This window comes from Eschrichtius robustus, chromosome 20 (genome assembly GCF_028021215.1).
Source record: "Eschrichtius robustus isolate mEscRob2 chromosome 20, mEscRob2.pri, whole genome shotgun sequence".
NCBI lineage: Eukaryota > Metazoa > Chordata > Mammalia > Artiodactyla > Eschrichtiidae > Eschrichtius > Eschrichtius robustus.
The window spans coordinates 54,964,986-54,992,088 of NC_090843.1; the positions used below are offsets into that span (position 1 = coordinate 54,964,986).

Genomic DNA, 27,103 nt, shown 5'->3' on the forward strand with positions numbered 1-27,103 from the left:
CTCTCTCCCAGGCTCATTCGGTGTCTCAGTCAACATAAGCCCCGTGATGTCTGCTCTGTGCCCGGCCTGTGACAGATGGTGATAGGGATCCAGAAACACTGAGACCTGGTGCTGGTCCTCCAGGGGCCCCTGGGCTGGTGGGCAGGCAGGCAGAGAAGCACCAGCTGGCAGGTGTGTGCAGCACCAGGGAGGAATGGCAAGAGGCTGAGGGAGTGGCCCTAGAATCCAATGAACTCTCCCCTCTCAAAGTCCCGTCTCCGGGGAATCTTACCACCCCACATCCCCAGGGGCAGAAGTGTAGCTCCTTCCCCTCCCTCCCCACTGTGGGCCTCAGGCGACTTGCATTTTTGAGTCCCAGGACCACTCAGTCGCCCTGCTGGACCGTGTGCCCTTCTGAGGCAGAGATGGAGGCTGTTCAACACAGCGTCTCCCACAGAGACCAGGACCCCACCTGACATGGCCCAGCGGTCGTCAGCAAAGTGGGCCTTCAGCTGGGCTGGGCGGGATAGGGAGAGTTTGGTCACCGAGCGAATTAGGTCCATTCCTTTGTTCATTCAAACAGCATTACTGAGCGCCTAATATACGGCAGACCCCATGCTAGGCGCTAGGATGGCCACAGTTAGATTGCGGGGTGGCGGTGGGGGGGGAAGGGTTGGGTTCCATTGAGGCGTGGTGAGTTGCGGTAGGTTGGGTTTTGGAATCGGGTGGAGTTGGGTTTGCATCTGCGGTGCTGCTCAGATGCGTGACCTTAGTCATAGTGGAAACCAAAGGACTTCTCTGAACTGTAGCTTTCTCTTCTGTAAAATGGTGTGGTTTTGAGGATTAAAAGTCCACGAAGCACTTAGCAGTGTCAGGTGACTCCGTAAGCACTCCATCCATTTTAGGTTTCATTTTTGTTGTTAGGATTGGGTCCGGAAAGGTGGGTTGGGGGTCAGGGTTGGGTAGGGATGGGATTGGGCACCAGGATGGAAGGCTTGCTGTGGCTGGTGGTGGAGTCTAGGGCGGAGAGACCGGAGTGGTTGGGCTGGATGAGTGGGATTCCTAGAAAGGAGGTCCTGGGAGCATTCCCGGGAGCAGGGACTGACTTACCTACTGGCTGGCAATGGAGCTGATCCTGAATGAGGGAACACTGATACAGGGGCCCTGCCGTCCTTCTGGTTCTGGGGCTGGTGACCAGGAGCCTGAGCCAAAGAGTAGGCAGCAAAGTTGAGCTGGTCAACGATTCCCTTTTCCTCCCTACCTGCCCAGACACAGTCCTTCCATTCCAGGCCCACAGACCCACAGGTTCCCTGTGGGGAAAACTATGGAGAAGACCAGACCTGGAAAGGCGGGCAGGCTCCCAGCCCAGGATGGTGGATCTGCATTACGAGGGAGGCATGGGCTCAACCTTCGCACAGCTCCAGGCAGGAAATGGCTAAATGCATCCCCTCTCTGCCTGCTGGCCCACCTTGACAGAAATGGGGTGATACTGGTGGTAAATAAAGACTCGCTGCTCCTTGATGGCGGTGGGGGGAACCAGGAAGCCACCAGCAGCACAGTTGCTTCTGTTGGTCGCAGTGCTGCCTTCCTAGTGGCTGCAAGGGCGCCTGCCCCACCTGGCCCCAGTGACAGCACTTCCTGAGAAGAGCACACTTGTGCCCCTCTCCTAGGGGCAGGTCAGAACTGGAGGTTCTGGGCCCCTCAGCCTGGTTAAGGCAGCCTCAGGAGACGTGATTCCCAATGGCAAACTCTGCCCCCTGCCCAGGGAGACAGCAGAGAGCCAGCGTCAGCCTAAACATTCTCAGTGTGCATGCTGCCCAGGGAGGATCAGGGCTGCCCCGAGACAGGGAGAGAGCTCCCCATCCTAGGAGCTGTGAGTAGGGGGTGTTGGGGAAGGGGCCCGAGGCTGAGCTTGGTAACAGTGAACCAAGTCCAAGGTTTTATGCTGAGGGCAGTAGGAAGCCACAGAGGACTTTATAAAGGGGAAGCTTTATGAAGGGGAAGCTTTATAAAGGGGAAGCTTTATAAAGGGGATTAGACAGGTCACGATAAGTTACAGTGGTTTGGGGGCCAGGAACGAGGTCGTTTCCACTTCCTCACCTCCCGTTACTTGACATTTTAAAAAATTATGAAATATATCATTCACTTATCTCCATGGGTGACAGGATAATAATAAAATCTACACCTGTGTGTGTGCCCTACCCAGCTTACCCCACCCCAAGCTGACTTCCACCCCTGACAGGGTTCCTGTCAAGGTCAGCGGTGGTCCACACATTGCCAAATCCAAGGGACACCTTTCTGCCCTCATCTTTCTCAACCTCTCAACAGCCTGGGGCATAAGTAACCATCTCTCCCTTGAATCACTTTCTTTTTGATTCCCCTGACCTCTCTCACTACTCCTTCTCAAACTCCTTTGCTTGCTCATTCACTGTCTGACTTCTAAATGTCACTGGTGTCCCGGTGCTGGGTCCCTGTTTTCCTCGCCCACACACTCTCCCTGGTGATTGATCCCCTCCAATCCCTGGCTTCAATACACCTATCAATGCTGACATTCCCACCTTTATATCTGCAATGCTAGCATCCCTCCACCAGAAGCCAGACCAGCACAGCTCTAGAAAGCAGAATGATGACCTGCCCCGCCCAGAGAAGTCCATGTCCTAATCCCCAGAGCCCATGAATACGCTACTTTTTATGGCAAAAGGGACTTCGTAGATTAAGTTAAAGATCTTGTGTTGGGGAATTTATCCTGGATTATCTGGGTAGGCCCAATGTAATCACAAGGGTCCTTATCAGACCCTTTAAAAATGGAGGAAGGGGCCACAAGACAAGGAATGCAGGCAGCACCTAGAACCTAAAGGAAGTGAGGAAACAGATCCTCCCCTTGAGGCTCTAGAAGGAACACAGCCCAGCTAATGCCTTGATTTCAGCTCAGTAAGACCCACTTTGGACATCTGACCTCCAAAACTGTAAGATAATAGTTTGTGCTGTTTTAAGCCACTAAGTTTGTGGTGAATTGTTACAGCAGCCCTAGGAAACTAATAAATAAACAATGCCCATTGTCTAATAGGCATCTCAAACTTAGAATGTTCGAAACAGAACTATGGTCTTGTTCTCCCTTGCCTGAACTGAACCGTTCCATCTTCCCTGACACAATACATGGCACCACCAACCACTATGTTCTGAAGTCCAAAGCCTGGGGGCACCCTTGCTTCGTCTTTTCACTCATCCCCTTCATCAAATCCATCAGTAAACCCTGTTGGGTTTTCCTCCAAACTATATCTAGAGAGCATCTCTTCTCTCTGTTTCCCCTGCCACCGTCATCTTGCCTGGTGTGTAGTAATAGCCCCCCGTTATTTTTTTTCCGTTGTTTGTTTTTTAAATTTGCTCTTGGGACTTCCCTGGTGGTCCAGTGGGTAAGACTCCGAGCTCCCAATGCAGGGGGCCCGGGTTCGATCCCTGGTAAGGGAACTAGGTCCCGCATGCATGCCGCAACGAAGATCCCACGTGCCTCAGCTAAGACAAAGCATAGGCAAATAAGTAAATAATAAATAAATATTTTTTAAAATAAAATAAAAAATAAATTTACCCTTGTAAATTACACCATGTCACTCCCCCGTTTCAGCTGCCTCCCATGCACTTAGGCAAAGAGTCCACACCCCTTGCCGCAGCCCACGGGGCCTTGCACGATCTAGCACCTCCCCACGGCTGAGACTCCCCTCCTGCTCCTTTGCTCTCCAAGCTCTAGCCCCACACTGGCTGGCTTCCGTTCCTAGGCTGCCCCCAGCTCTTTCCTGGCTCGGGCCCTCTGCCTTGCTGTGCCCCCTCTCTCCCCAACCTGGCTCATTCTCCTTCCTTGGCCTCACTTAACTGTCACCTCCTCACAAATGCTTTCTCCAACCAGCCTCACCTCACAAGCCAGTTACTCTGCTTTGCATCGTCCCATTTATTTCCTTCCCAGAACTTGTCCCCGTTTGATAGCACCCTGTTTACTTGTTTACTGTTTATTATCTGTCTCTCCCCCTAGACTGTAAGTTCCCCAAGGATCTTGTCTCTCTTGTTTGCCATGTTATCTCCAGCACCTGGAACAGTGGCTGGCACAGAGCAGGGGTCTGGTAAACATGTGTTAAATGACGACTGAACAACAGCCAAGGCAGCACATGAGGGGGCTAATCTGGGGCAAGGCTGAGGGGCAGAGGACCACGTGCAGCTGAGCTCTGTGGGCTTGCAGCTGAGCCCCTAAATTAGGTCGCCTGCTCAACAACCTTGCCTCTTTCCCCAGACCCCTCCCAGCCTCAGCCTCAGCCCTGGGCCCAGCACCTTATTCTCTGCTCCCCCGCAAAGGTGGGCTCAGAACTGGGATCCAACCCGACCACGTCTTGGTGGGGTAGGTGCAGGCCTGGAATAGCCTCAGCTCTCCTTCCTCCTTTAGGCCTTGGCCCAAGCTGCTTCTTCCGCTTGCAATGCCTTTCAGCTCCTTTTCCTGCAGAACAATCTTCCCAAGCGCCAGCTCCTCAGGAAGCCTTCCCAAAAGAAGGAGCACCTTGACCCCCTCCAAGCCCTCCAGGAAGCCCTCACTACTGGACACCTACACTTATCCCTGGCTTTTGTTCCCACCTAGACTGTGAGTTCTGGAGAGACTACCATGTACAGCTGCACAGGCTGTTCACTGCAGAACCCAAGGTTGCCACCCATATCACAGTCACGCAATGCCGGGGGCCCGGGGCCCTGTCTGAGCTGCCTCTGCCGCCCACCCCTTTAACCACCTCCACCGTGGTGGGTGGTCTCTTGATCTCCAGGTTTATCGACTGAGTGGCTGGCAAACTAAACTATAACTGAGCTCACCATCAGCTGACAGCCCCAGGGACCCTATTACACCTGGGCTGAGTGCAGCCCAGCCCCTGGCTTCACCCAGCTGTAACTAATCTCTGTCCTCAGAGTCTATTCCCATACCGCCCAGGGGGAAGGCCTTCGTTATATTCCACTCCACCCCACTGCAGCGGCCAAGTCCATGATGCTGCCAGCCCTCGCTGTTACATCTTACGGAGAAACAACATGAGGGAGAGAGAGGCACGTGTCATCCTTGCACGAGGAGCCCAGCCTGTTCCTCTGCGGCCGGGGCGGCCAGAAGCGCGTTTCCTGCCCTGTGCAGCAGCCCGTGGTCTCAGGCTCCAAGGTTTGAGGCAGGAACCCAGAGGTGCCTCCCACCACATCCTTCTCCCCTGCACGTTCAAACCCGTGAGACCCTCTCTGCTTCAGCAGGTGTTCGGGGAGGTTTTCTTGGGCCCAAGTGGGCTCTTCACCCCCCCCGGGGGACTCGGAGCCTTCTGCAATGGGTACTTCAAAGTCCCCTCCTCCACTGTGGCCTTTCAGCTTGGCTTTTTTTTAATATATAAATTTATTTATTAATTTTTGGCTGTGTTGGGCCTTTGTTGCTGCGCGCAGGTTTTCTCTAGTTGCGGCGAGTGGGGGCCACTCCTCGCTGAGGTGCGTGGGCTTCTCATTGCAGTGGCTTCTCTTGTTGCGGAGCACGGGCTCTAGGCGTGTGGGCTTCAGTAGTTGTGGCACGTGGGCTCCATAGTTGTGGCTCACAGGCTCCAGAGCTCAGGCAGTAGTTGTGCTGCACGGGCTTAGCTACTCCACAGCATGTGGGATCTTCCCAGACCAGGGCTCGAAAAGGTGTGCCCCGCGTTGGCAGGCAGATTCCCAACCACTGCGCCACTAGGGAAGCCCTCGGCTTGGCTTCTGAGGGAGGGGGGTTAAAGTCTGTTGGGTCTGAAGCTGGAGTGGTGAGGGCCCTGCTGGGGTACGGGAGGGAGGGGGCTGGGCAGGAGGTGGTCACAACATGGCTGAAACCCGGCCTTGACCTTGACGAGTGGGGGGAGTGCAGAACGCTCACACATTGCAAACCTTGGTACAACTGAATGCTGACCCAGCATAGAAGCCACGATCCAGCAATTCCACTGCTGGGCACCCTGTGCCTGATAAAAAGAAGTGCATTCACCCAGTGAAAGAAAGTGCAGAGCTGGGCCGGGGGTGGGAGCGGGGGTTAACTCTCGCCTGGGATGCACATGGAAGGGAGCACATGCCTGCAGGGGGCTTATGCGAGGCGCGTCCTGTTCTGCCTCTTTTTTTTTTTTTTTTTTTTTTTTTTTAAACATCTTTATTGAAGTATAATTGCCTTACAATGGTGTGTTAGCTTCTGCTTTATAACAAAGTGAATCAGTTATACATATACAATATGTTCCCATTTCTCTTCCCTCTTGCATCTCCCTCCCTCCCTCTTGATCTGGACGCCGCTTACGTGCGTGGCTCACTTTGTGAACATTCGCTGAGCGGCACTCTGATGACGTGCAGTTTTCTGTGCAATAATGCAGCAATGAAACTTTACCAAGACAAAACACAGCAATGCTTACCTTTAATTCTTCTTCCTGTAGCCAGAACATTCCTAACAACCTTCTCACCACCCTTCAAGCCATTCAGGCTCCCTAAACCTTTGTGCCGGGTGACAAAGCATGGCCCACCTGCCCCATCCAATGTCTCATCACGCTCAGTTTCAGCCACCGACACCTTCCCAGCCCCCCAACCTGGCTCAGGCTGGCTTCCAGACTTCTGACCAAGCGGCTCGCAGCCCCGACTCCCCCTCCCATGCCTTCTCACACTCATTCCTATTCAGTCCCTAAGTCCCAGTGTCGAGGCACATCCTTTGGCTGAAGGACACACGTGCCTCTATGTCCCCAACGCACCCTGGACGTCCCCACAGAGCAGTCTTCACTCCTCCTGTCATCGACCAACGTGTCTGTTTCCCGCAAGAGCCTGGGAGCTCCATGAGGGCAGGGACTGTGTCTCCTTTAGTATCTTATCCCCCTAGCTTTGCCTGGCACTGAGTAGATGCTCCATGAATACTGATGAATGAATGAGTGAGTGAGTGAATGGGCCCTGCCCTCACCACTCAAACTTAAATCTAATGGTCACCAGCCCCTTCACTGGACAGCGAGGAAATCAAGCACGGGGTCTGAGCCCACTTGGCTGGCGTGGTCATGGCCCAAGTCCAGGGCTATGAGGCTGCCTCGGGAGCCACCACTGCCCACCCATCTGCCACCAAACAGAGCTCCACTCAGCCAGGAGCCCTGAGTGCCTCACCTGGCTCTGCCCCAAAGCTATCTGGACCCTGGGCTCATGGCTCAGGGGTGCCGGGTCTGAAGGAAACCCCTCACCGTGGACCAGAAGCAAAGCAGCGGCAGGTAGGGGGTAGGGTAGGGAACCAGCCAGGGGCAGCTGGGCAGTGGAGCAAGCACAGAAAGAGCCCTGCCACGAACAAGACAGGGAGAGGAAGGGCTGCTCTAGAGTAAGGGAGACTAGAGAGATACAGCCACGACACGCAACACAGGAACCTTGACTGAACCCTGGCTTCAAAATGAGCAGCTCTAAACGTCATCTTGCTGACAACAGGGAACGTTGGAGTGTGTGTCGTGACCCTTCACTGCAGAACTTCTCCTAAAACCAAAGACATGTCTCTAATCAGCACACCACCACTACCTCCATCTGATAGAACCTACATTTGATTTACTTGCTTCTTGTCTATTTCCCCTGAGCATAAGGATTTGTGCCTGCTTTGCTCACCACTGTTCCCTCAGGGCCTGGCACACAGTAGGTGCTCTTGTATAAATGCCTGCGGAGTGAATGGCCATGGTATAAATAATTCTACAACTTGCCTTTTTCATTTTACAATGTGTTTCGAGACTGATCCGGTTCATAACCACTGCACTCAATTTGTTCATTTTACCTGCTTTCAGTGTCTCATTGGATGATTCACACCTTATGTCTTCCATTTTTCCGACGATGCTTATTTCAAAACAATGTCACAGTCAGTATCTCTAGGTGTGCCCCAAAAGTTCCCTAGGGTTGGTATCTGGGGGTGGAATCTCTGAATCAAGGGCCGCGTGCATCCTCAGCTCTACCTGATACGGCAAAATGATTCTCCCAGGTGGTTAAACCAACTCACATTCCTACAAGTTCCTGTTTCACCACATCCTTACCAGCAGAATGCTATCAGACTTAAAATGTTTTACTTATCTAATGGGTGGGTACAGATGAGAAGTTTAAAATACAAAGTAATGCGTATTGATCTTAAATTTGGCCAGAAATTGTGCCAAACACTTTATGTGCATGAACTCAAATACCCTTTGCCACAACCCTGTGAGGTAGGAAAATATCACCCCCACTGCAGAGATGAGAAACTGAGGCTGGGGGTTGTGTGCCTTGCTATAAACACAGAGCGAAGCTGTCACCGAACCACGGCGACCAGATGCACAGCCTCCTGGTAACCACCACGCCCACCTGCCTCATATTTTCCATTTAAAAGAAATATTTTCCGTCACTGTCCAAAATTTCTATGTTGAGCACGTTACTTTTGTAACAGACAAAAGAGCCTTGATAAATTTTATTTTAAAAGTTTTTTAGCCTCCCCTCCCCCACCCCCGGAGAGGCCAGGGTGAGGAGAGGGGCCGGGGCTGGGAGAACGGGCCCTGAGCTAACGGCCTCTCCCCTGCATGCCCTTCTGAAAGGGGGTTCTCCCCAGGCTGGGGGGTGGGGTGCCGAGGCCTTGTCTGGGGGCCTTCTCAGGCTCCCGGAGGGCTCCTCAGTCCTCACGCACACTGCCCCGTGCGCCAGGCCCCACTCACCAGGTCTGGTTGGTGCTGGAGTCCTGATGCAGAAGTGAGCTGAGCACGTAGGGGACGTCTCCCTTGGGAGTCACCCAGGTCCGGACCATGTCCACGTTGAAGGCGGCCAGGGGAGCCAGGCCTGAAGAGAAAAGAAGAACATTTAAAAAAAGAGGCACCGTTATTCCATCACATCCTGCAGTGCCACTATCCCCATTTTACAGATGAGGAAAGCAAGACTCCCAAGGATTTTTTTTCTTTGGATGCACCGCATGGCATGTGGGATCTTAGTTCCCTGACCAGGGATCAAACCCATGCCCTGTGCAGTGGAAGTGCGGAATCTTAACCACTGGACCACCAGGGAAGTACCCCCCTACTAAGAATCTTTTTCCATGGGAATAGGACTGGAATGCAGGCGTGTCTGACCCAGAGCCCCTGGTCCTCCTACTAAACCAAGCTGTGTTGGCACCAAGGCCCCCTCCTCCAGGAGGCCTTCCTTGGTTCTGTCCCAGAGCACTTGCTACCTTCTCACACCTCCCACGGTGCACTTTCTATACCTGCCACGGAGCACATGCTCATCACCGTGTCATGTACCAAAGTTAAAATAGACTATGGGCCCCAGGGTGAGGGTCTGCATACATTCTGTCTACGTACCTGCCCATCCAGTGACCCAAGAGAAAACACGTGTCCTCAAAAATACCTCAGAAAAAGAATGTTTATAGCAGCTTTATTTGTAACAGTCCCAAACTGGAAACAACCCAAATGTCCATCAACTGGGGAATCGATAAACTGACATATTCAGACCATGGAATACTACTCAGGAGTAAAAAGGAACGAACAATTGACACACACAGCAAGATGGGTGATCATGAATATCATTATGCTCAGTGAAAGAAGTCTTACATAAAAGAGTATCTACTGTATGATTCCATTTACATGATGTTCAGCAAAACTAATCTATAGCAAAAAAAAATATTGCCTGGGCTGATGCGGGATGGGGATTAACTGGGAAGGAGCAGAAAGGAGCTTCCTGGAGTGATAGAAATATCCTATATCTCTATAGGAGTTTGGATTACAAAGGTGTGCATTGTCAAAAATACATCAAATGGTCCACTTAAAATTTGTGTTTCACTGTAGGTAAATTTTACCTCAAAAAAAAAAAGGAACCATAAGGAAATACTGATCTCTAGTTGATATGTATGATGAAATGTTTAGGGATGAAGTGTGCTGATGTCTGCAATTTACTTTGAAATGCATCAAAATATAAGACGGCTTGATGGATGGATAGATGAATATATATGGATGGATATAAATAAACATATTTTTATATATGTCAATTACAATTGTCAACATTTTGTTATATTTGCACTATCACACATATTTTACATATATGTAATATACAAAAAAATACATATTGTAAAATCTATACATTGTAAAATCTAAGTGTTGTATGTGGTTGTCCACTGCACAAGTTTTTCAAATTTTCTGAACGTTTGAAATTCTTCACTAAAAATTTTGGGGGCAAAATTGATATAGACAGATTGTCCCCCAAAGAGGCTGTGCCAATTCATATTCCAAAAACAGAATGGAAGGCCTATTTCCTCACAGCATCGCTTGAGCAGACTGTGCGGACCTCCTCATCCTTGTTTTAAAAGAGTATCTCATCATTTTGTTCCCAAACTATTTTTCAGGGCTTCCCTGGTGGTGCAGTGGTTAAGAATCCGCCTGCCAATGCAGGGGACACGGGTTTGAGTCCTGGTCGGGGAAGATCCCACATACCGCGGAGCAATTAAGCCCGTGCGCCACAGCTACTGAGCCTGCGCTCTAGAGCCCACGAGCCACAACTACTGAAGCCCACGTGCCACAACTACTGAACCTGTGTGCCACAACTACTGAAGCCCACGTGCCACAACTACTGAACCCGCATGCCACAACTACTGAGCCCACGTGCCACAACTACTGAGCCCACGTGCCACAACTACTGAAGCCCGTGCACACCTAGAGCCCGTGCTCCGCAACAAGAGAAGCCACCGCAACGAGAAGCCCGCGCACCTCAAGGAAGAGCAGCCCCCCGCTCACCGCAACTAGAGAAAGCCCGTGTGCAGCAACGAAGACCCAACACACAGCCAAAAAAAAAATTAATTAATTAAATAAATTTTTTTTTAAAAGCCCAGCTCGTTAAAAAAAAAAAAAATTTGAAAAAAAACCTATTTTTTACATTATGAGTAAAGTCAAGCCTCTTATTATAAGTTTGTTTCCTGCTTATTCATATACATTACCCATTTTTATGAGGTCTTTATTGTTTTCTTACTAATTTATATGAGCTTTTTGTCCAAAAGAAATTGTCAATGTGTTAGAGACTGTTTCTCACTTAGCTGTTTGTTTGACTGGCTTATACTTTTCCCCACATCTACATTTATTATGTAGTCAAATTATTTTTCCTGTATGACTCGAGTTTTGTGTCATGCTTCCCCACTCAGAGATTATTTAATTCACTCATGTTTTCTTTGATATTTTCTTTGTTTCATTTCTTATGCTTGAGTCTTTGATTCATCTAGACTTTATTTTTCCATATATCCAGCTTTACTTTTTCTCCCCCCAAAATGAAATTGTCTCAGCGTTACTTCTCAAATAGCTCATATTATCCCCGCAGATCTGAAATACCACCTTTATCATTCTCAGAATTCTCATGTGCATTTTGGCGTCTCCAGGGACTCAGTTCTGCCCCATTGACCTTACTGTCTCCTGCTTGGACACATTCGTTAGTCTCCTGACCTTTCTCTTCCAAGACTTCTCCCTCTGGGTACATCCTTTCCGTACCAGTTGCCAGAAAGAATTTTTAAACGCATGCTGCTCCAGTGCTTAAAATTCTAACTTCTTGGAAATTAAGCAATGTACTTCTAAATAACCTAGAGCCAAAGATAAAATCATAATGGAAACTTTAAAATATTTTGAACCGAATGAGAATTAACATAGGACAAATCAAAACTTGTGTGATACAGTTAAAGCAGTGTTTAGAGGAAACGCAGAGCCTTAAATGCATATGCTAAAAAAAAAAAAGAAAGGCTGTAAACCAGTTATCTAATATTCCATCTCAAAAAGCTAAACGAATAGCAAATCAAGCCCAGAGAGAGTACAGGAAGAAATAAAGACATGAGCATACACCAGTGAAATAGAAAACTAACCTACAGTAGGGAAAATCAACAAAGCTAAAGTTTAGTTTTCAGAAAGAGTAATATAACTGATAAAACCCCCTAGCAACACTGATCAAGAAAAAAAAAAGGCAAACACATAAATTATCAATATGAATGAAAAGAGGACATCAGAACAGAGCCTAAGACGTTTATGAAATAAGAAGAGGATAGTATATATTTTATGCCAGTAAGCTTGACAATTTAGGTGAAAAGGACAAATTCTTTGAAAAATAAATTTACCAAAACTGACAAAAGAAGTGAAATCTGAATAATCCCAAATTTTAAAAACTGAATCCATTAACTCCAGGCCCAGATGGCTTCACTCGTGAGCTCTCCCAAACACGTAAAGAAGAAATACCAATCTTACATGAACTGTTCCAGAGAAGAGAAAATGAGCAAACACTTTCCAATCATTTTGTGGGGCCAGCATGACATTGATATTAGCACCTGACAAGAGTGACACATGAAAGGAAAATTAGCAATCTCTCTCTTGAACGTAGATGCAAAAATCCTAAACAAAACATTAGCAAATCAAACCCAGGGGTATATAAAAAGCATAATACCTTACAACCAAGTGGAGTTTATTTCAGGAATGCAAGAGTGGTGTGACGTTCGAAAAGAATCAATTTATTCATCATGTTAACAGAAAAAAGAGGAGGAAAAAAAGTCATATGATCATTATGATAGAGGCTGAGAAAGGTATTTGATAAAATACAATACTGATTTGTAATTTAAAAAATTCATAGCAAACTAGGAATAGAAGGGAATGTCTTTAATCAAGAATATCCACAAAAATCCTTCAGCAAACATCATTCTTTTTTTTTAATTTTTATTTTTTTAAATTTTTGGCCATACCACGTGGCATGCGGGATCTTAGTCCCCCAACCAGGGATAGAACCCCCGCCTCCTGCGGTGGAAGTGCAGAGTCTTAACCACTGCACTGCCAGGGTTATTTTATTTTATTTTTATTTTATTTTATTTTATTTTTTTATTTTATGCCACGCAGCTTGTGGGATTTCATTACCCCGAACAGGGATTGAACCCACACCCTCGGCAGTGAAAGCGTGGCGTCCTAACCAACCACTGGACCACCAGGGAATTCCCAACATCATTCTTATTGGTGAGTTATTGAAAGCTTTCCCCCTAAAATCAGAAAAGAAACAGGGATGCTCACTATTACCACCTCTATTCAACATTTTACTGGAGGTTTCACAGCAGTAAGAAAAAAGAAAAAATACAGAGCACAAAGATTAAAAAGGAAAAAAATAAAACTGTCATTATTTGCAGATGACATGATTAAATAAGTAGATTGAAAAATCCAACAGATCCACAAACACTGAGAATTAATGAGTGCCTTAAGCAAGGTCATGGGATACAGAGGCAAAATACAAAGAACCGTTGTACTTCTGTGCACCATCAATGATCAAATGAAGAATGAAAAATTTTAAAAGACACCGTTAACAAAAGCCATAAAAAAACCAAGTGTCTACACCGGGCTTCTGCCTCGAAAAATTATGTGTCCCAACCCCAGAGAATTTGATGAGGGGTTTTATAATAATATATAAGTCCTCTATTCTTTATACACTTAATAATTCTGAATATACTCGGTAATTATTTACTGAGACTCTCCTCTCGAGTTTATACATCAGAGATTTAACCTTGTTGGGGTCCAGGGCAGGCAAACCCAAAGTATTTCTCAGTGGGATATTGATTATTTTGAATTAAAATTACTTAAGAAACAGTTGGTGCAAGAGGAACACTTTCGATCCTCCTCTCTGTTTCCCTGAAAGCAGGAAATAAATCCCTTATATGAAAGGTACCCTCCCTGCACGTGGTAGAAGGATGCCCTTATGGCCAAAGAGTGGGAATTCCGGCTGTGAAGTCTGTATAAACAAACCTTGTCACTTCTTTAATTTACTACCCAAAGCCCAAACTCTGTTTAGATTTTTCACTAATTATTAATTAATTAATGAATTTCACCTAAAACCTAAGTTTTTTTTGTCATGTCAGTTGCTCATAAATTTATTGTTTCTTTGTCTAAAAAGTATAAAAGCTGCCTGCTCTGGCCACATCTTATATTCTGTTTCTATGAGATCTTTGTGTGTATGAATTAAAATTTGTTTATCTCCTATTAAAAAAAAAAAATCAAGTGTCTAAAAGTAACTCTAACTAGAGATACGCAAAACCTCTACACTAAGAACTATTAAAAGACTGGAAAGACCTACTAGAGAATGGACTTGAGGATATGGGGAGGGGGTGGGGTGAGATGTGACAGGGTAAGAGAGTGTCATGGACATATATACACTACCAAATGTAAAATAGATAACTAGTGGGAAGCAGCCGCATAGCACAGGGAGATCAGCTCAGTGCTTTGTGACCACCTAGAGGGGTGGGATGGGGAGGGTGGGAGGGAGGGAGATGCAAGAGGGAAGAGAAATGGGAACATATTGTATATGTATAACTGATTCACTTTGTTATAAAGCAGAAGCTAACACACCATTGTAAGGCAATTATACTTCAATAAAGATGTTTAAAAAAAAAAAGACTGGGAGAGATTAAAGATCTAAAATGAAGGAACAGATGATGTTTATGAATTAGAAGATTCCGTGTTATTGTCAGTTATCACTATATTGATCTATAGCTTCAATACAACCACAATCAACATCCTAGCAAATTATTGGGGGAAGGGTGATGTTAACAAGCCAATTTTTAAAATTTATATGAAAATGCAAAGGGCAAGAATAGTCAGGCACTCTTGAAGAAGAATCACAAAATTTGGGGACTTATCATTTATCAAGATTATTATAAATTTATAGTTATTAAAACAGAATTATATTGGCACAAGGATAGAAAATAGATCAATGGGACAGAGAGTCCAGAAACATACATAGGCACCTGATTTATGACAAAGGTGACAGTGAGGAACCGTGGTGAAAGAATGCTCTTTTAAATAAATGGTGCTGGGTCACTTGGATATCAATACTGAAAAAAAAAATTAATCTTGACTCTTCCCTCACATCATACACAAAAAGTCAGTTCCTGATGAACTGAAGATTTAAATGTGGACTTAGATAGACCATATATCTAAATGTGAAAAATGAAACAATGAAGCTTTTAAGAGAAAACAAAGGACCTTGGGGTAGACAGATATTTTTTAAACAGGACACAAAAAACACTAGCTATAAAGGAAAGAATTGATAAGCTGAACTTCATTAAACTTAAGAACTTCTGTTTATCAAAATACATCATTAAGAATGAAGAGGCAAGCCACAGAGAGAGAGAAGATGTTTGCAATACAAATATCTGACAAAAGATTCATATCAGAATCTGTAAAGAGTTCCTACAGATCAATAAGAAAAAGGCATGTAAGCCAACAGAAAAAGGACATTTCACAAAAGAGATTATCCAAATAGCCAGCAATCATATGAGAAGGCACCATTAGACTTCACAGAAAGGCAAATTGAGATCACCATGTGATACATACCACTACACAACCACCAGAATGGCTAAAATGAAAAAGAAAACACCAAGTGCTAACAATGATGTGGAGCTACTAGAACCCTCAAATACTGCTGGTGGGAATGTAAATCGGTACAATCACTTTAGAAAACCGTTTAGCAGTTATCAACTAAAGCTGAGCATATGTATAACTCATGACCCAGCAATCCTACCCTAAGGCAAAAACCCAATAGAAATGTGTTCATATATTCACAAAAAGACATGTACAAGAATTTTCATAGCCTCACTATTCATAGCAACCCCAAACTGGAACAACCCGAATATCCATCAACAGTAGAAAAAATATGCTGTGGTATATTCACCAATGGAACACTCTACAGCAATGAAAATAATCAACAACAAGGTGGGTTGGATCTCATAAATACAGGAGCAAAACAGAACATACTGTATAATTCCATTATTTCAAAGTTCAAAACAGGCAAACTAACCCATGGTATCAGAGGTCAGGAGAGTGGTTACTCTTGGGGGTAAGGTAATAACTGGAGGGGGCCATGGGAGGTACTTCTGGGATGTTGGTAATGTCCTCTGTTTCTTGAAATTGGTATCAGCACGTGGATTTGATGTAATCTGAAAATTCACTGATCTGAATTTGTCCATTTTTGCATGTGTTGTCTTCAAAAAAGTTTACACTAAAAAATAATAATTGCGGGGAGGAGGGAGGGATAAATTAGGAGTTTGGGATTAACAGATACACACCACTATATATAAAATAGGTAAACAACAAGGATTTACTGTATAGCACAGGGAACTATGTTCAATATCTTGTAATAACCTATAATTAAAAGAATATGAAAAGAATATATATGTATATGTATGTATGTATAATGGGATCACTTTGCTGTACGCCTGAAACTAGCACAGTACTGTAAATCAACTACAGTTCAATAAAAAAATAATAATTGCAAGTGTCTGAAGCACACTGAGTACACAAAAATTCCAGGGGTTCATAATGATACTTAAAAGACAGAAAGAAAACAAAACACTGCCTTTTTCACCATTGGAAGTAATGAGGGCATTATGCCCTTACTCTGAAAATTGACTATTAAAGGGAAAGCATTAAGCAATTTTTTTGCCTTTCCTGTATGCGCTGCATTTCAGGGTCACCAAATGGTCCTAGCTGACCACAAAAAGTTCTTTACAGAAGAATCGTTACTAATGAATGTGGAAGGAATAATACAACCATAAAAACACAATTTTGCAAGTCATAATGAAATACAACAATTAAATCAGGCCATGATCATCAATAGATGAAACTAGTTAGATGAAATTTTGATAGCGCACTTCACAATTAGGCTGACCCCCCCAGCCCACTAGTTCATCTCAGCGCAGCTAAGAGTGGGCCCCCCAGGCATGTGCGCCTCCTAGTATGACCCCCTAGGAAGAATACTGGGGCCCAAGATACTGCATTTCTAACAGCTCCCATGTGATGCCCAGGCTGCCAGTCATCAGACCACACTGAGAAGCAACTCTCTAAAATACGTCGGCAAAGGAAACAGAAAAAAGGGAGTGAGATAAATGCAGGACGTATGGCAAAATCCTCCCGATTGTTTAGAGGATGCTCGCCAAAAAATTTAAACCTGAATTTAATGAAGGCATTAGCCCTAACTTCCAAGTTTCAGGTGATGTAGGGGATTGAAGGACCAACCACATCGAGAGGAAGCAAACGCACAAACCCTGAAGATGTTCCGCAAGACAAGCAACTGAGCTCTGCAGTAAAGTGAAGATTTGAAAAAGACACACAAACCTCAAAAATGAGCAAGGGGGACACTCTAGACTAAGAAAGGCATAGCAACCACACGTGATGTGTGGGTCTTGTTTGGCTCTTGATTTGAACTGTTAGAAATAGACATTTTGAGACAGTCAGGAAGATTTGAGTTAAGAACTGGGTATTAGATGATACCAAAGAATTACTGTTAAATTTGTTGGGTGATGACATTATGGCTGTGTAAGAAAACATCCCCAAGTACTTCAGAAATGCATATTGAAGTACTGAAGGGTGAAAAGACTGATGTTGGGGATTTTCTTTCAAACAATGCTTCCGAATCATTAATGTGCAAATGAATCACCCAAGTATCTTCTTGAAAATGCAGATTCTGATTCAGTAGGTCAGGGAGTGGGGCTAAGATCCTAGTCTAACCGCCGCTAAGTGATGCCAGGCTGCTGTTGGTCCCCAGACCAAACTGTGAGCAGCAAGGCTTTAAAATACTTTGGTAAAGGAAACAAAAAGGGACAGTGAAATACATAAATGCAGCAAGTGCGGCAAGATCTTGATAGCTGTGTCATCTGGGTGATGGGTGTATTGGGTTTATTAATATTATTTGCTTTATTTTTGTACATGCTTAAAACTTTGTTAAAAACCAACCTTCCAGGGACTTCCCTGGTGGTCCAGTGGGTAAGACTCTGTGCTCCCAATGCAGGGGGCCTGGGTTTGATCCCTGGTTGGGAACTACAATCCACATACATGCCACAACTAAGAGCCCGCATGCCACAACTAAAAGATCCTGCGTGCCGCAACTAAGACCCTGTGCAGCCGAAATAGATAAAACATTAAAAAAAACCCCAAAAACCAACCTTCCAAAGGCTGAAGGAGCAGGCACCCTGTGAGAGGGTAGTGTCCACTCTCTCCTCTCAATTCCCAGCCCCCCTCCCCAAGCCTGGCACAAAATAGGCATCTGTACTTTATTCCTTTCCCTTTATACCTCTGCCTTGCCTGGAGTGATTGGTGGTGACTCATAAAAATATACCATGTGCTAAAATAAAACTTGTTTTAAAATAATGGGGCAGGTCAAAAAAACTAAAAAGGGAGAACTACTCACTTTTTACAAGGGGCGACCGGAAGGCATTCTTTCCCCTTTTTACCATCTGTGTGACTTAACGGACATGAATTGAAACCCCTGTGATAAGTCCAGTCTCCTCCCCCGGCATCCATGGTACCTCCCTGCCCAGCCCAGTGCCCCCCCTGCCAGCTCTGCTCTCTGGCTCCTCGATACCCCACTTCCTGAACACCATCTGCATACCTCCCACCGCAGGGCCTTTGCACAAGTGGTTCCCTCTGCCCAGTGTGCCTTCCTCGTCACTCTCCCACCTCTGCCCCATCCTTTGGGGCCCTGCCCCAGGAGCCAATCCAGATTCTCAGCCAGAGTACCCCAGTGGTCCCTGAGCTCTCTCAGCATCCTGTGGGGTCTCTGTCTGGCTCTGGCTGAATCGTGTCTGGGTCAGAGTGATCTGTGATAAAGTCTGTCTCCCCAAAACTGTAATCTGATTTGAGTCATCCATGACACACCCCTAACCACAGAGTCCGGCTCAGCACAGTGCCAGGCCCAGATGAGGTGTCCTGGAAACATCAAAGAGGGCCAGAGATTCCTGATCCCCTACCCCACGCCCCCATCCCCATTTTTGGTTTGTTCAACGGAGGGATCTTGGTGCAAGATTCTTGAGGGGTGGGAAAGGGGAGGAGATAAGCAGAGAGACCATTACAGCCACCTTCCTGGACCACCTGCTGTCTTCCAGGTACCATACTCAGGTGCTGAGGCTCAGAGAGGTCGGGTGATTGCTCGTGGCCCATCAGCAAATTGAAATTTGTGTCTGGGGCCCAGGTCTGCCTATTTCTAAAGCCTTTAATAAAAGCTGGAGGCACTGCGGGGGCGGCGGGGGGCGGGAGGGGTATGGTGTAAACAGAGACCCGGCTCCCTGTCGTGCCAGCAGCTCAGAGCTGGGGCAGAGCTCTGGGTTATCGAGCTGGTAATTAGGTCAGTGAGAACACATTTATGTGTGCGTGTGTTCAGGAGTGTCACCGGGTCCGCTGAGCTTTCCCATAAGGCCAGCCAGTGCCTGGGGTCCACCAGGCGTGGGCCGCCTTGCTGGGGCAGACTTCCCCCAGGCCCCTGTCGTGGCCCCTCTGCTCGGACTGTGCCTCCGTCAGGGGACCCCCTCTCTTCCCACTTCCCACTTCGACTCAGAGAAGAGAGCATGAGCCCAGGAGGGAGACAGTCCTGAGTTCAAATCCTCGCTCTGCCACGGAGTCCCTGAAGGACCTTGGGCTTGTCACTTCACCCCAGTCTCCCCATCTGTGATGTGGGACCGTGCAGACTAGTGGGGCAAGGGCGGGCGCAGCATCTGACATCTTGCAGGCTCAGTATGTGGGTGCTAACGTCAGTGTTATAACCACAAGGGAGGCCTGTCACGTTCTCTGACAGCCTTGCCCTCCAGCTCAAGCCCCCCTCTCGGGCTGCCAGTGGTGAGAGCCCTGCTGAACCAGAGTCTGTCGCCACGCCGCCCACAGGGCCGCCTCTCCAAGCTGTCCCGGCCACACAGGCCTGCTGAGTCAGAGCCCCCTCCATCCTGTCAGCCACCACTGCCCGCACCCACCCCCTCTCTCCCCCATCACGCCGGGCACTTTACATACACATTCTCACAGTGCTGTTCTCGGTTTAGCAAACTGACCCCAGAGGGGTGGATGCAGGGCAGGGAACGGTTTGCACGCACTTATACAAGGAGCCGGGCCACAGAACTAGGACCAGATTCAGCCGTCCTGACGTCCAGTCCAGAGCACCCAGAAAGGCCTGCAGGCCGCCTGTCCTGTGGGGCAGCTCACCCTCCACCCACCCACCTGGGTCTTCCATGTTGAGCCTCATCGTCTCAGCCCCAAACCTCATACCTCGGTCCCCCACCCTGGCCCCCTTCACAGGCTACGTAATAACCATGGCCGACAGGTCTGGAGCAGCCAGGGCTGTGCTCTGTGCTAAAGTGCTTGTGGATTTTCCTCTTCAACATTTCTCGTAAGTGTCTCCCCCTCCCCATGCCCTCCGGCCCCAGCCCCCCCCAGGGGACCTCGGCAGCGGCTCCTCAGGGGCCTGTCTGCCTCCCCTTTCTCCAGGACTCCGCCTTCTACACCACAGGCACGTCCCATTGTCACCTCCGGGCTAGGGGCCTGCTGGCCTTCCCACTGCCCTCAGGGTGTGGCCTGAGCTCCCGCAGCCTGGCACTCTGGGCCCCCACACTCTCCACCAGCACCCTGACCACCCGCATGGCCCCCAGCTTCTCCCCAGGCCAGCCTCCCAGAGAAGGTCGGAGGCGTCTGGCTCCTGCGTGGACCGCTCTCCACACCTGGCTGGCCCACGAACGCTGTGCTCGTCTCACCTCTGCCTGGGACGCCCTTTCCCCATCCCCTGTGTGTCACCTGAAGGCATTCTCAGTGGGCCCTCCGGCTGGGGACAGAGGGTCAGGGTCATGGTGTGCGTGCGGCCTGTTTCCCCCTTGGGCCCAGCGTGTCCCGGTTGTGGGGCGCAGGCAGCGTCAGAGCAGACAGCCTTCTGTCCCCACTCAAGCCTCACCCTGCGTCTCCTTAAACACACTCCTTACACCCGGGTCTCTGTCCATACTGTTTCTCCTGCACAGAAAGCCTCCCTCTCGCCCCGCACCACCTGTCTGCACTTGCTACGCACCTCCCCCATCCTCAGGGCCACCGCGGACACTACAGTCCCCCATCCTCAATGGCCAAGGTTTCCCATCACACACTTGCACTCAGGTCTGGGGTTGTGCCCCGGGCAGAGGCAGGTCTGACACCTCCCCACTCCCCCAGCAGGACCCAGCAGGGCCCCAGGCCCCAGCCTGAAGTTGGTGCAACAGCAGAGCCGGCCCTGGACTGCTGGCTTGTGTACCACTGTAAGGTTTTACAGGCCACTAGCACAGTTCCCTTCCTCACACGAGCGATGTAGACGCAACCTCTGAGACCCTGGGGGGGAGAAGTGAGTGGTTGTGGTCACAGAATGAGTCAGGGTGAAGACTGACCTGGGAACAGCAGGCTGCATGGTCGCAGGATGAGATGGGCAGCTCCAGGGTTTCAGTGTGTTTGTATCTGCATCTGACTGTCTCAGACAACTGACGTTATCTCATCTGCTCCCACTGATGAGAAGTGGGCATCACCACAGTGGGTGCTTGGGAAGGGTGGAAGGTCAGGCCAGGAACAGTTTGGATTCTCTCCAGCCTAGGGAGGTGCAGCCAGACACAGGATGCAGGGCCCTGGGCCTGGGGTCACTGTCTGAGGGGTTCCTCCACCCTCCCTGGCATCTCCTCGTCACTTTCTCAGACTCTCTCCAGCCCTTAAGACTCAGCACCAATCTCACTTCCTCCAGGAAGCTCTTCATGATTGGTCCATCCCTAAATCTCAGGACCTCACAGCTTGGAGCAGGACTGTCACAGTTCCACTTCTCCCACTCAGACTGGAGCTGCTGGGGCCCTGCTCTTACCCCCAGCCCATAGCATAGCCAAGGTGCGGGGTAAGTGATCTCATTGCAAGTCTGCTCCATCTTGCTCTCTGCTGCCCGTCAGCCTGGGGAGTGCCTTAGCCTCAGAAGGGGTTTGATAAATGTCATCTGGATTGACATTGCTGAAAAAGGTGCTGGGGTGATAACTGGTCCTTCCAGAGGCCACAGAAGACAGAGACAAGCAGGAGACCAGAGTGACACCAGGGTTAGTGTCCCAGGCCACGGGGTAGTCTAGAGCTGGGAGGCAGGGAGAGGCTTGGGCTTGAGCCCCGTTTCTACTAGTACTTGCTTGTAACTATGGCCAGTCATTACCCCTCTCTGGGCCTCAGTCACCTCCTCTCTACTGGGATGGGGTGGACCAGGGTACAGACACAACTTGGTGATGGGGGATCAAAGCCATAAGCCATAAAAAGCGTGAGACCTTCTCCACACGCCGCATGTAACTGAAAGTAAAGGGAAGTCTAAACTGCAAAGTAAGGAAAAGGAAGTTCAACAAAGTTTTGATCTTTCCACGATGACTATTTTGATGTTTTTTAAATATCAAATATTAAAAGGTATCCAAAAATGTACGCTTTGCTCGTGCCCCATGCATGTTTGGCCTGCCTCTTGGGTGATCTGGCCCCCTGGTGGGTGCTAATTCTGAGCCCCCTCCCAGCCTGGCCTCAGCTCTCAGCCACCGTCTGGTGTTCACTAGCTGGCCCCCACCCATCCCTTAGGGAGAACTCAGGCTCCCAGCAGCCCTGACACTACACCTGCCTGATGTCCAGTCTCATTCTTCTGACCAGCTCCTGGCCAGCGCAGGAGGCCCCCGGGAAGCCCGCCAGATCACTACACAGGACCACCCTCGCCTCAGGCTTGATCTGAGCAGCGCCCAGGGGCTCACTGGCCACGCTTATTCTCATCCCTGGGGCCTGGTAGCTGGGTGTGCTCCTGGCTTGGCTTGCCCCAAGGGGCTTCCATAGGAGTTTTAAAGGCCATATGGGACCCCAGGCAGTGGAGAGGGAATGTCCCCTCCCCCATACGGGTTCTCGTAGGGGCCCTAACATCAGGAACAGGAAGCAGGCTCCCCCCACGCGTTCGCCGCACACAGGGTCCTCACCCTCCTCAGCTAAACCAGGGGGCTCCGCTGGGCGGGTACGCCGCACCAGCCTCCACACTCTGGGGACAAGCTTGGCACAGACCTGAGGGGCTGCCTGGAGTGGGTTCCAGGGGAGAGGGCCTGCGTGGGGAGGGGAGCTGGCGGGAGGAACAGGAGGCAGAGCCCTGGAGTCCAAAGCCCCATGCTGTCAGCCAACAGAGCCTCAGAGGTCCTTCCTAGCCTGGGGGTCTAACCCACGGAGCAAGACGGGCTTCCAGGTGGGGAGTCCCCAGACTTTCTCTGACCTCGGGCTCTGAACCCCACCAGACACACAGATGGACAGGCTGTGCAGCCCCTCGGGGCAGGGGGTGAGGCTGACTTACTGGTCATGCAGAGCAGAGCGTGGAAGAGCCACATCCTGGCTGGAGCAGAGGCAGCGGCGTGGGCCTCGACTTGCTCAGCTTCCCTCCTCAGCTCCAGGGCTCGGGCAGCCAGGAGGCGGGGACAGAGGTGCACACACAGGCAAGGACCACAGGCAGACAGGCACTTTCAAGTAGACACAGACGCTCCACTTGTACACGGCTGGCTGCGTGGCTTCCTCAGCAGTTGTGGGCTGGGTCCTGGGAGCTTAGAGACACCTGCCAGCCCTGCCCCATCACCCACGCTTTGGTGGAACAGTGAGCCGAGGTTTGGCCTGGGAACAGGGCTGGATGATCTCAGCAGATGTGCGAGGTGCAGGAGCAGTATTAATCCAGCCGTTTTTTATCATCCATGTGGGTGGCTCCCAGCCCCATGCCCTGCCCCGGAACCCGCCACTACACACCTCACCCCAGCGCCCGGCCCAGGGTCCTTCCTACAGAAAGCACCCTCATAACTCGGGGCTCCGGCACTCCGCCTGCACACGCGAGGCCCTGAGACTGCGGAGGGTCAGGTGAGTGGAAAGACCCACGCGCTGCCTGAATCGCTGCCTCAGTGCAGCTTTGGCTGCATTCTCTTTAACACCTGACTACAGCCCATGATGTGGAACTAACCTAACAGAGCTCTGGGCTACCAGAACAACGGAAGAAGTGAAACTCCATGCATCTTTCAGCACACCTTTGATCCAACCCAGCAGCCCAGAGGACGCACTGCCAACGGCCCGCAGTCATATTTAAATGCCAACTTCACGATCTGTCCAATTTTCCCTGTGTGACCACGTCTGTCGCAGAAGGAAGTCTCTCCCGCACCTCTGCTTCCCAGACTGTTGGCCGTGCAGAGCTGCGCTGTCCAACAGAACTCGGCGATGAGGGTCTAGAGCCGCACGGTCCAACATGGGAGCCCCTAGCCACATGTGGCTACTGAGCCCTTGAAATGTCACCAGTCACTGAGGAACTGAATTTTCAATTTTATTTAATTTTAATTAATTTACAATCAAAAAGGCAGGGGACTCTATGTCTCTCTCACATGAATGTCTGCATCTCCAGGGAGAGCACTTTGAAGTGTTAATATAAGTGTTAAAACACAGCAGACAATGGTGTTGACTTAATGACTAGATGAAAATCAATTTTATCTTGTTTCTCACAGTGAAAGCCTGCTTGGCCAAAGTTCTGTAAAGACTGATGTCACTTACAACATTCTTGCATTGTTTGCTTCGGTCTGACAAAATACCTCCAACTAGCACGATAGTTCCCTGATGTTACACGGTTGTTTGAATAGAGATTACGATTCACTGTTTTTCACAGTATATACCATCCAACAGAGAAGTTAAACAGATGAAAAAGCAAAGCTCCAGGTCTGATGAGTCGTCTGCCAGATCACAACGAAGATCATCCCAAGTTGGCTTAACCTCGTCATAGGCCAGGGTGCTGGTTGTCTTCCCACACTCAGGGCTCAGTGACTCTTTCCCTCCCTGTTCCCAGTGCCAGGGGCACTTGGCAGAGCAAGGAGGGGCTCCCCTCCCACCACTGGCCCAGAGCGGGAGAGAACAGACCCAGGCCGCAGAGCAGAGCAGCAGTAAGGACAGGCTGGAACCCACGACTGCAGCCTGCTGGAGGTTTCTGAGAGAAAACAGGACTTTAGTTTGGAGTGTGAACTTTAGGACATCTCTGGAGGCCGGGCAAAGTTGATGAGTGGATGCTGGAACAGGTGCAGGGCCATTTTCTGCATCTTTGGAGACTTCCAGAATGCTGACTCATCCTGCATCCATCCGAGATGTATTTTCCAAGCTTGTTGGTGCCAGCACAGCAGACCCCTAATCACGAGCACGCAGGGGCCCTTCAAGCCCTTCTGACAGTAACTGCTGTCCCCACAAACCCAGACTTAAGGTCCCAAGTCAGAGCCAGACTATATAATCCTCCCGGTTCACAGAGCCTAATGCAAGGCTGGGCATTTCAGTAGCTACATCCAAAAGCAATGTGAAAATGGCTTCTTAGCTCATTTTACTTTAAACAAATGTTAAGGGACCAACTTGAGGGAATTCTACAACATAACCGGACTGAACACTTCAAAAACATCAATATCATAAAAGGCAAAGAAAGGCAAAGGAATTGCTCCACATTATAAGAGACTAAAGACAGGATATTAACTGTAGTGTGTGATCCTGGATTGTATCCTGGACCAGAAAAAAACATTATTGCGACAGTTGGCAAAATTGAAGCACGAACCACGGATTAGGTACTACTGTACTGATTAAAATTATACATTTCCTGAATTTGATAACAATACTCTGGTCATATGAGAGAATGCCCTTGTTCTTAGAAAATGTACACTAAAGTATTACATTTAGGGAGTAAAGGGACGCGATGTATGCAAATAACTCTCAAACAGTTCGTGGTTGGTGGGGGACAAGGGGGTGAGGAGGGAGGGAGGGGAGGAAGAAAAGAATGAATAATGAAATGTGGCAAAATGTTCTTTGTTCTACCCTCGAGACTATTCTGTAATTGTTAAATTATTTCACAATAAAAAGTTTTAAAAGTTAGGGGATGGAGGACACATGTTCAGCCTGAGCTAAAAGGACTAACTGCTTTGTCTGGAGAGTGAGTGGAGAGCACAACTCACCAGGGGATGGGGGCTGTCCCCACAGGCCTGCCTCATCGCCCCCAGACACAGGAAATATTTCTAATTACCCACTTGCCTTCTGAGTCCTAGGAGGCTGGGAGGAGGGCATTTGGAAGAGTGAGGATGTTACTGAGACTAGACACGGGACTGCAGTGGAGGACAGAGCTGGCAAAGGGGCACCGGAAAGACTGAAAAGCAGTCGTAATCACTCCCATTGACTGAGCGTCAGGAGGGGACGCAGACTCAGTGCCAAGGGCCTTCCACGCAAGCCCTCATCTGATCCTCACAGCCACCATACTCGGTTATCCCGATTTTGCAGATGAGGATGCTGGCTCAGAGGTAGAGCTTAAGTAATTTGCCCAAGGCCATATGGCTATTAAGTGGCCGAGGTGGACTCAAATGGGTCTGTTTCCTCCAGAACCAGGACTCTGAACTACAAACCCTACTGCCTTCAGACCCATGGATCAAAATCCCTCCCACTCTGTGAGCTTTTAAAAAGCAGTGACCTCATTCCACAAACACATACTGGGACCCTTGCATTACTGGGTGCCATGGACTGAACTGTGTCCCCCTCCCCAAATTCATATGTTGACACCATAACCCCCAATGTGACTACATTTGGAGATAGAGCCTTTAGGAGATAATTAAGATCAAAAAGGTAGGGTCCAGGACTTCCCTGGTGGCGCACTGATTAAGAATCTGTCTGCCAGTGCAGGGGACACAGGTTTGAGCCCTGGTCGGGGAAGAACCCACATGCCATGGAGCAACTAAGCCCGTGCGCCACAACTATGGAGCCTGCGCTCTAGAGCCCGCGAGCCACGACTACTGAGCCCGCGTGCCACAACTACTGAAGCCCACACGCCTAGAGCACGTGCTCCACAACGAGAGAAGCCACCGCAATGAGAAGCCTGTGCACCGCAACGAAGAGTAGCCCCCGCTCACCGCAACTAGAGAAAGCCCGTGCACAGCAACGAAGACCCAAGGCAGCCAAAAATAAATAAAATTAAAAAAAAAAAAAAAGGTAGGGCCCTAATCCAATAGGCTTGGTGGCTTAAGAAGAGGAAGAGACATCTCTCTCTCCAAGCGCACGCACCAAGGAAAGGCCATGTGAGCACACAGTGAGATGCTGTCTGCAAGCCAGGAAGAGAGGCCTCGTGCGAACCCAACTACTAGCACCCTGATCCTGGACTTCGACCTTTAGACCGTGAGAAAATAAACTTCTGTTATTTAAGCCACCCAGCCCATGGCATTTTGTTAGAGCAGCCTGAGCTGATTAAGACACTGGGCTACCTCCTAAAAAATCTCCCAAGTAAAACACAGAATGGTGCGTGTGCGCACTGGGGAAGGGGGGCCGAGCAGGGAAGGGAGCAA

General features: G+C 48.9%; 1 protein-coding gene across 1 annotated transcript in view; it reads right to left on the minus strand.

Moving 5' to 3' along the window:
- The window catches only part of ITGAE (integrin subunit alpha E), a 68,885-nt gene that overhangs the window by 35,804 nt on the left and 5,978 nt on the right, over window positions 1–27,103 (minus strand). Inside the window, exons 2-3 of the mRNA XM_068531525.1 lie at window positions 8,661–8,781; window positions 1,090–1,181 (exon numbers count right to left, since the gene is read on the minus strand). Of these exons, the coding sequence (XP_068387626.1) occupies window positions 1,090–1,181; window positions 8,661–8,781 (213 nt within the window). The remainder of the gene's footprint in view (window positions 1–1,089; window positions 1,182–8,660; window positions 8,782–27,103) is intronic.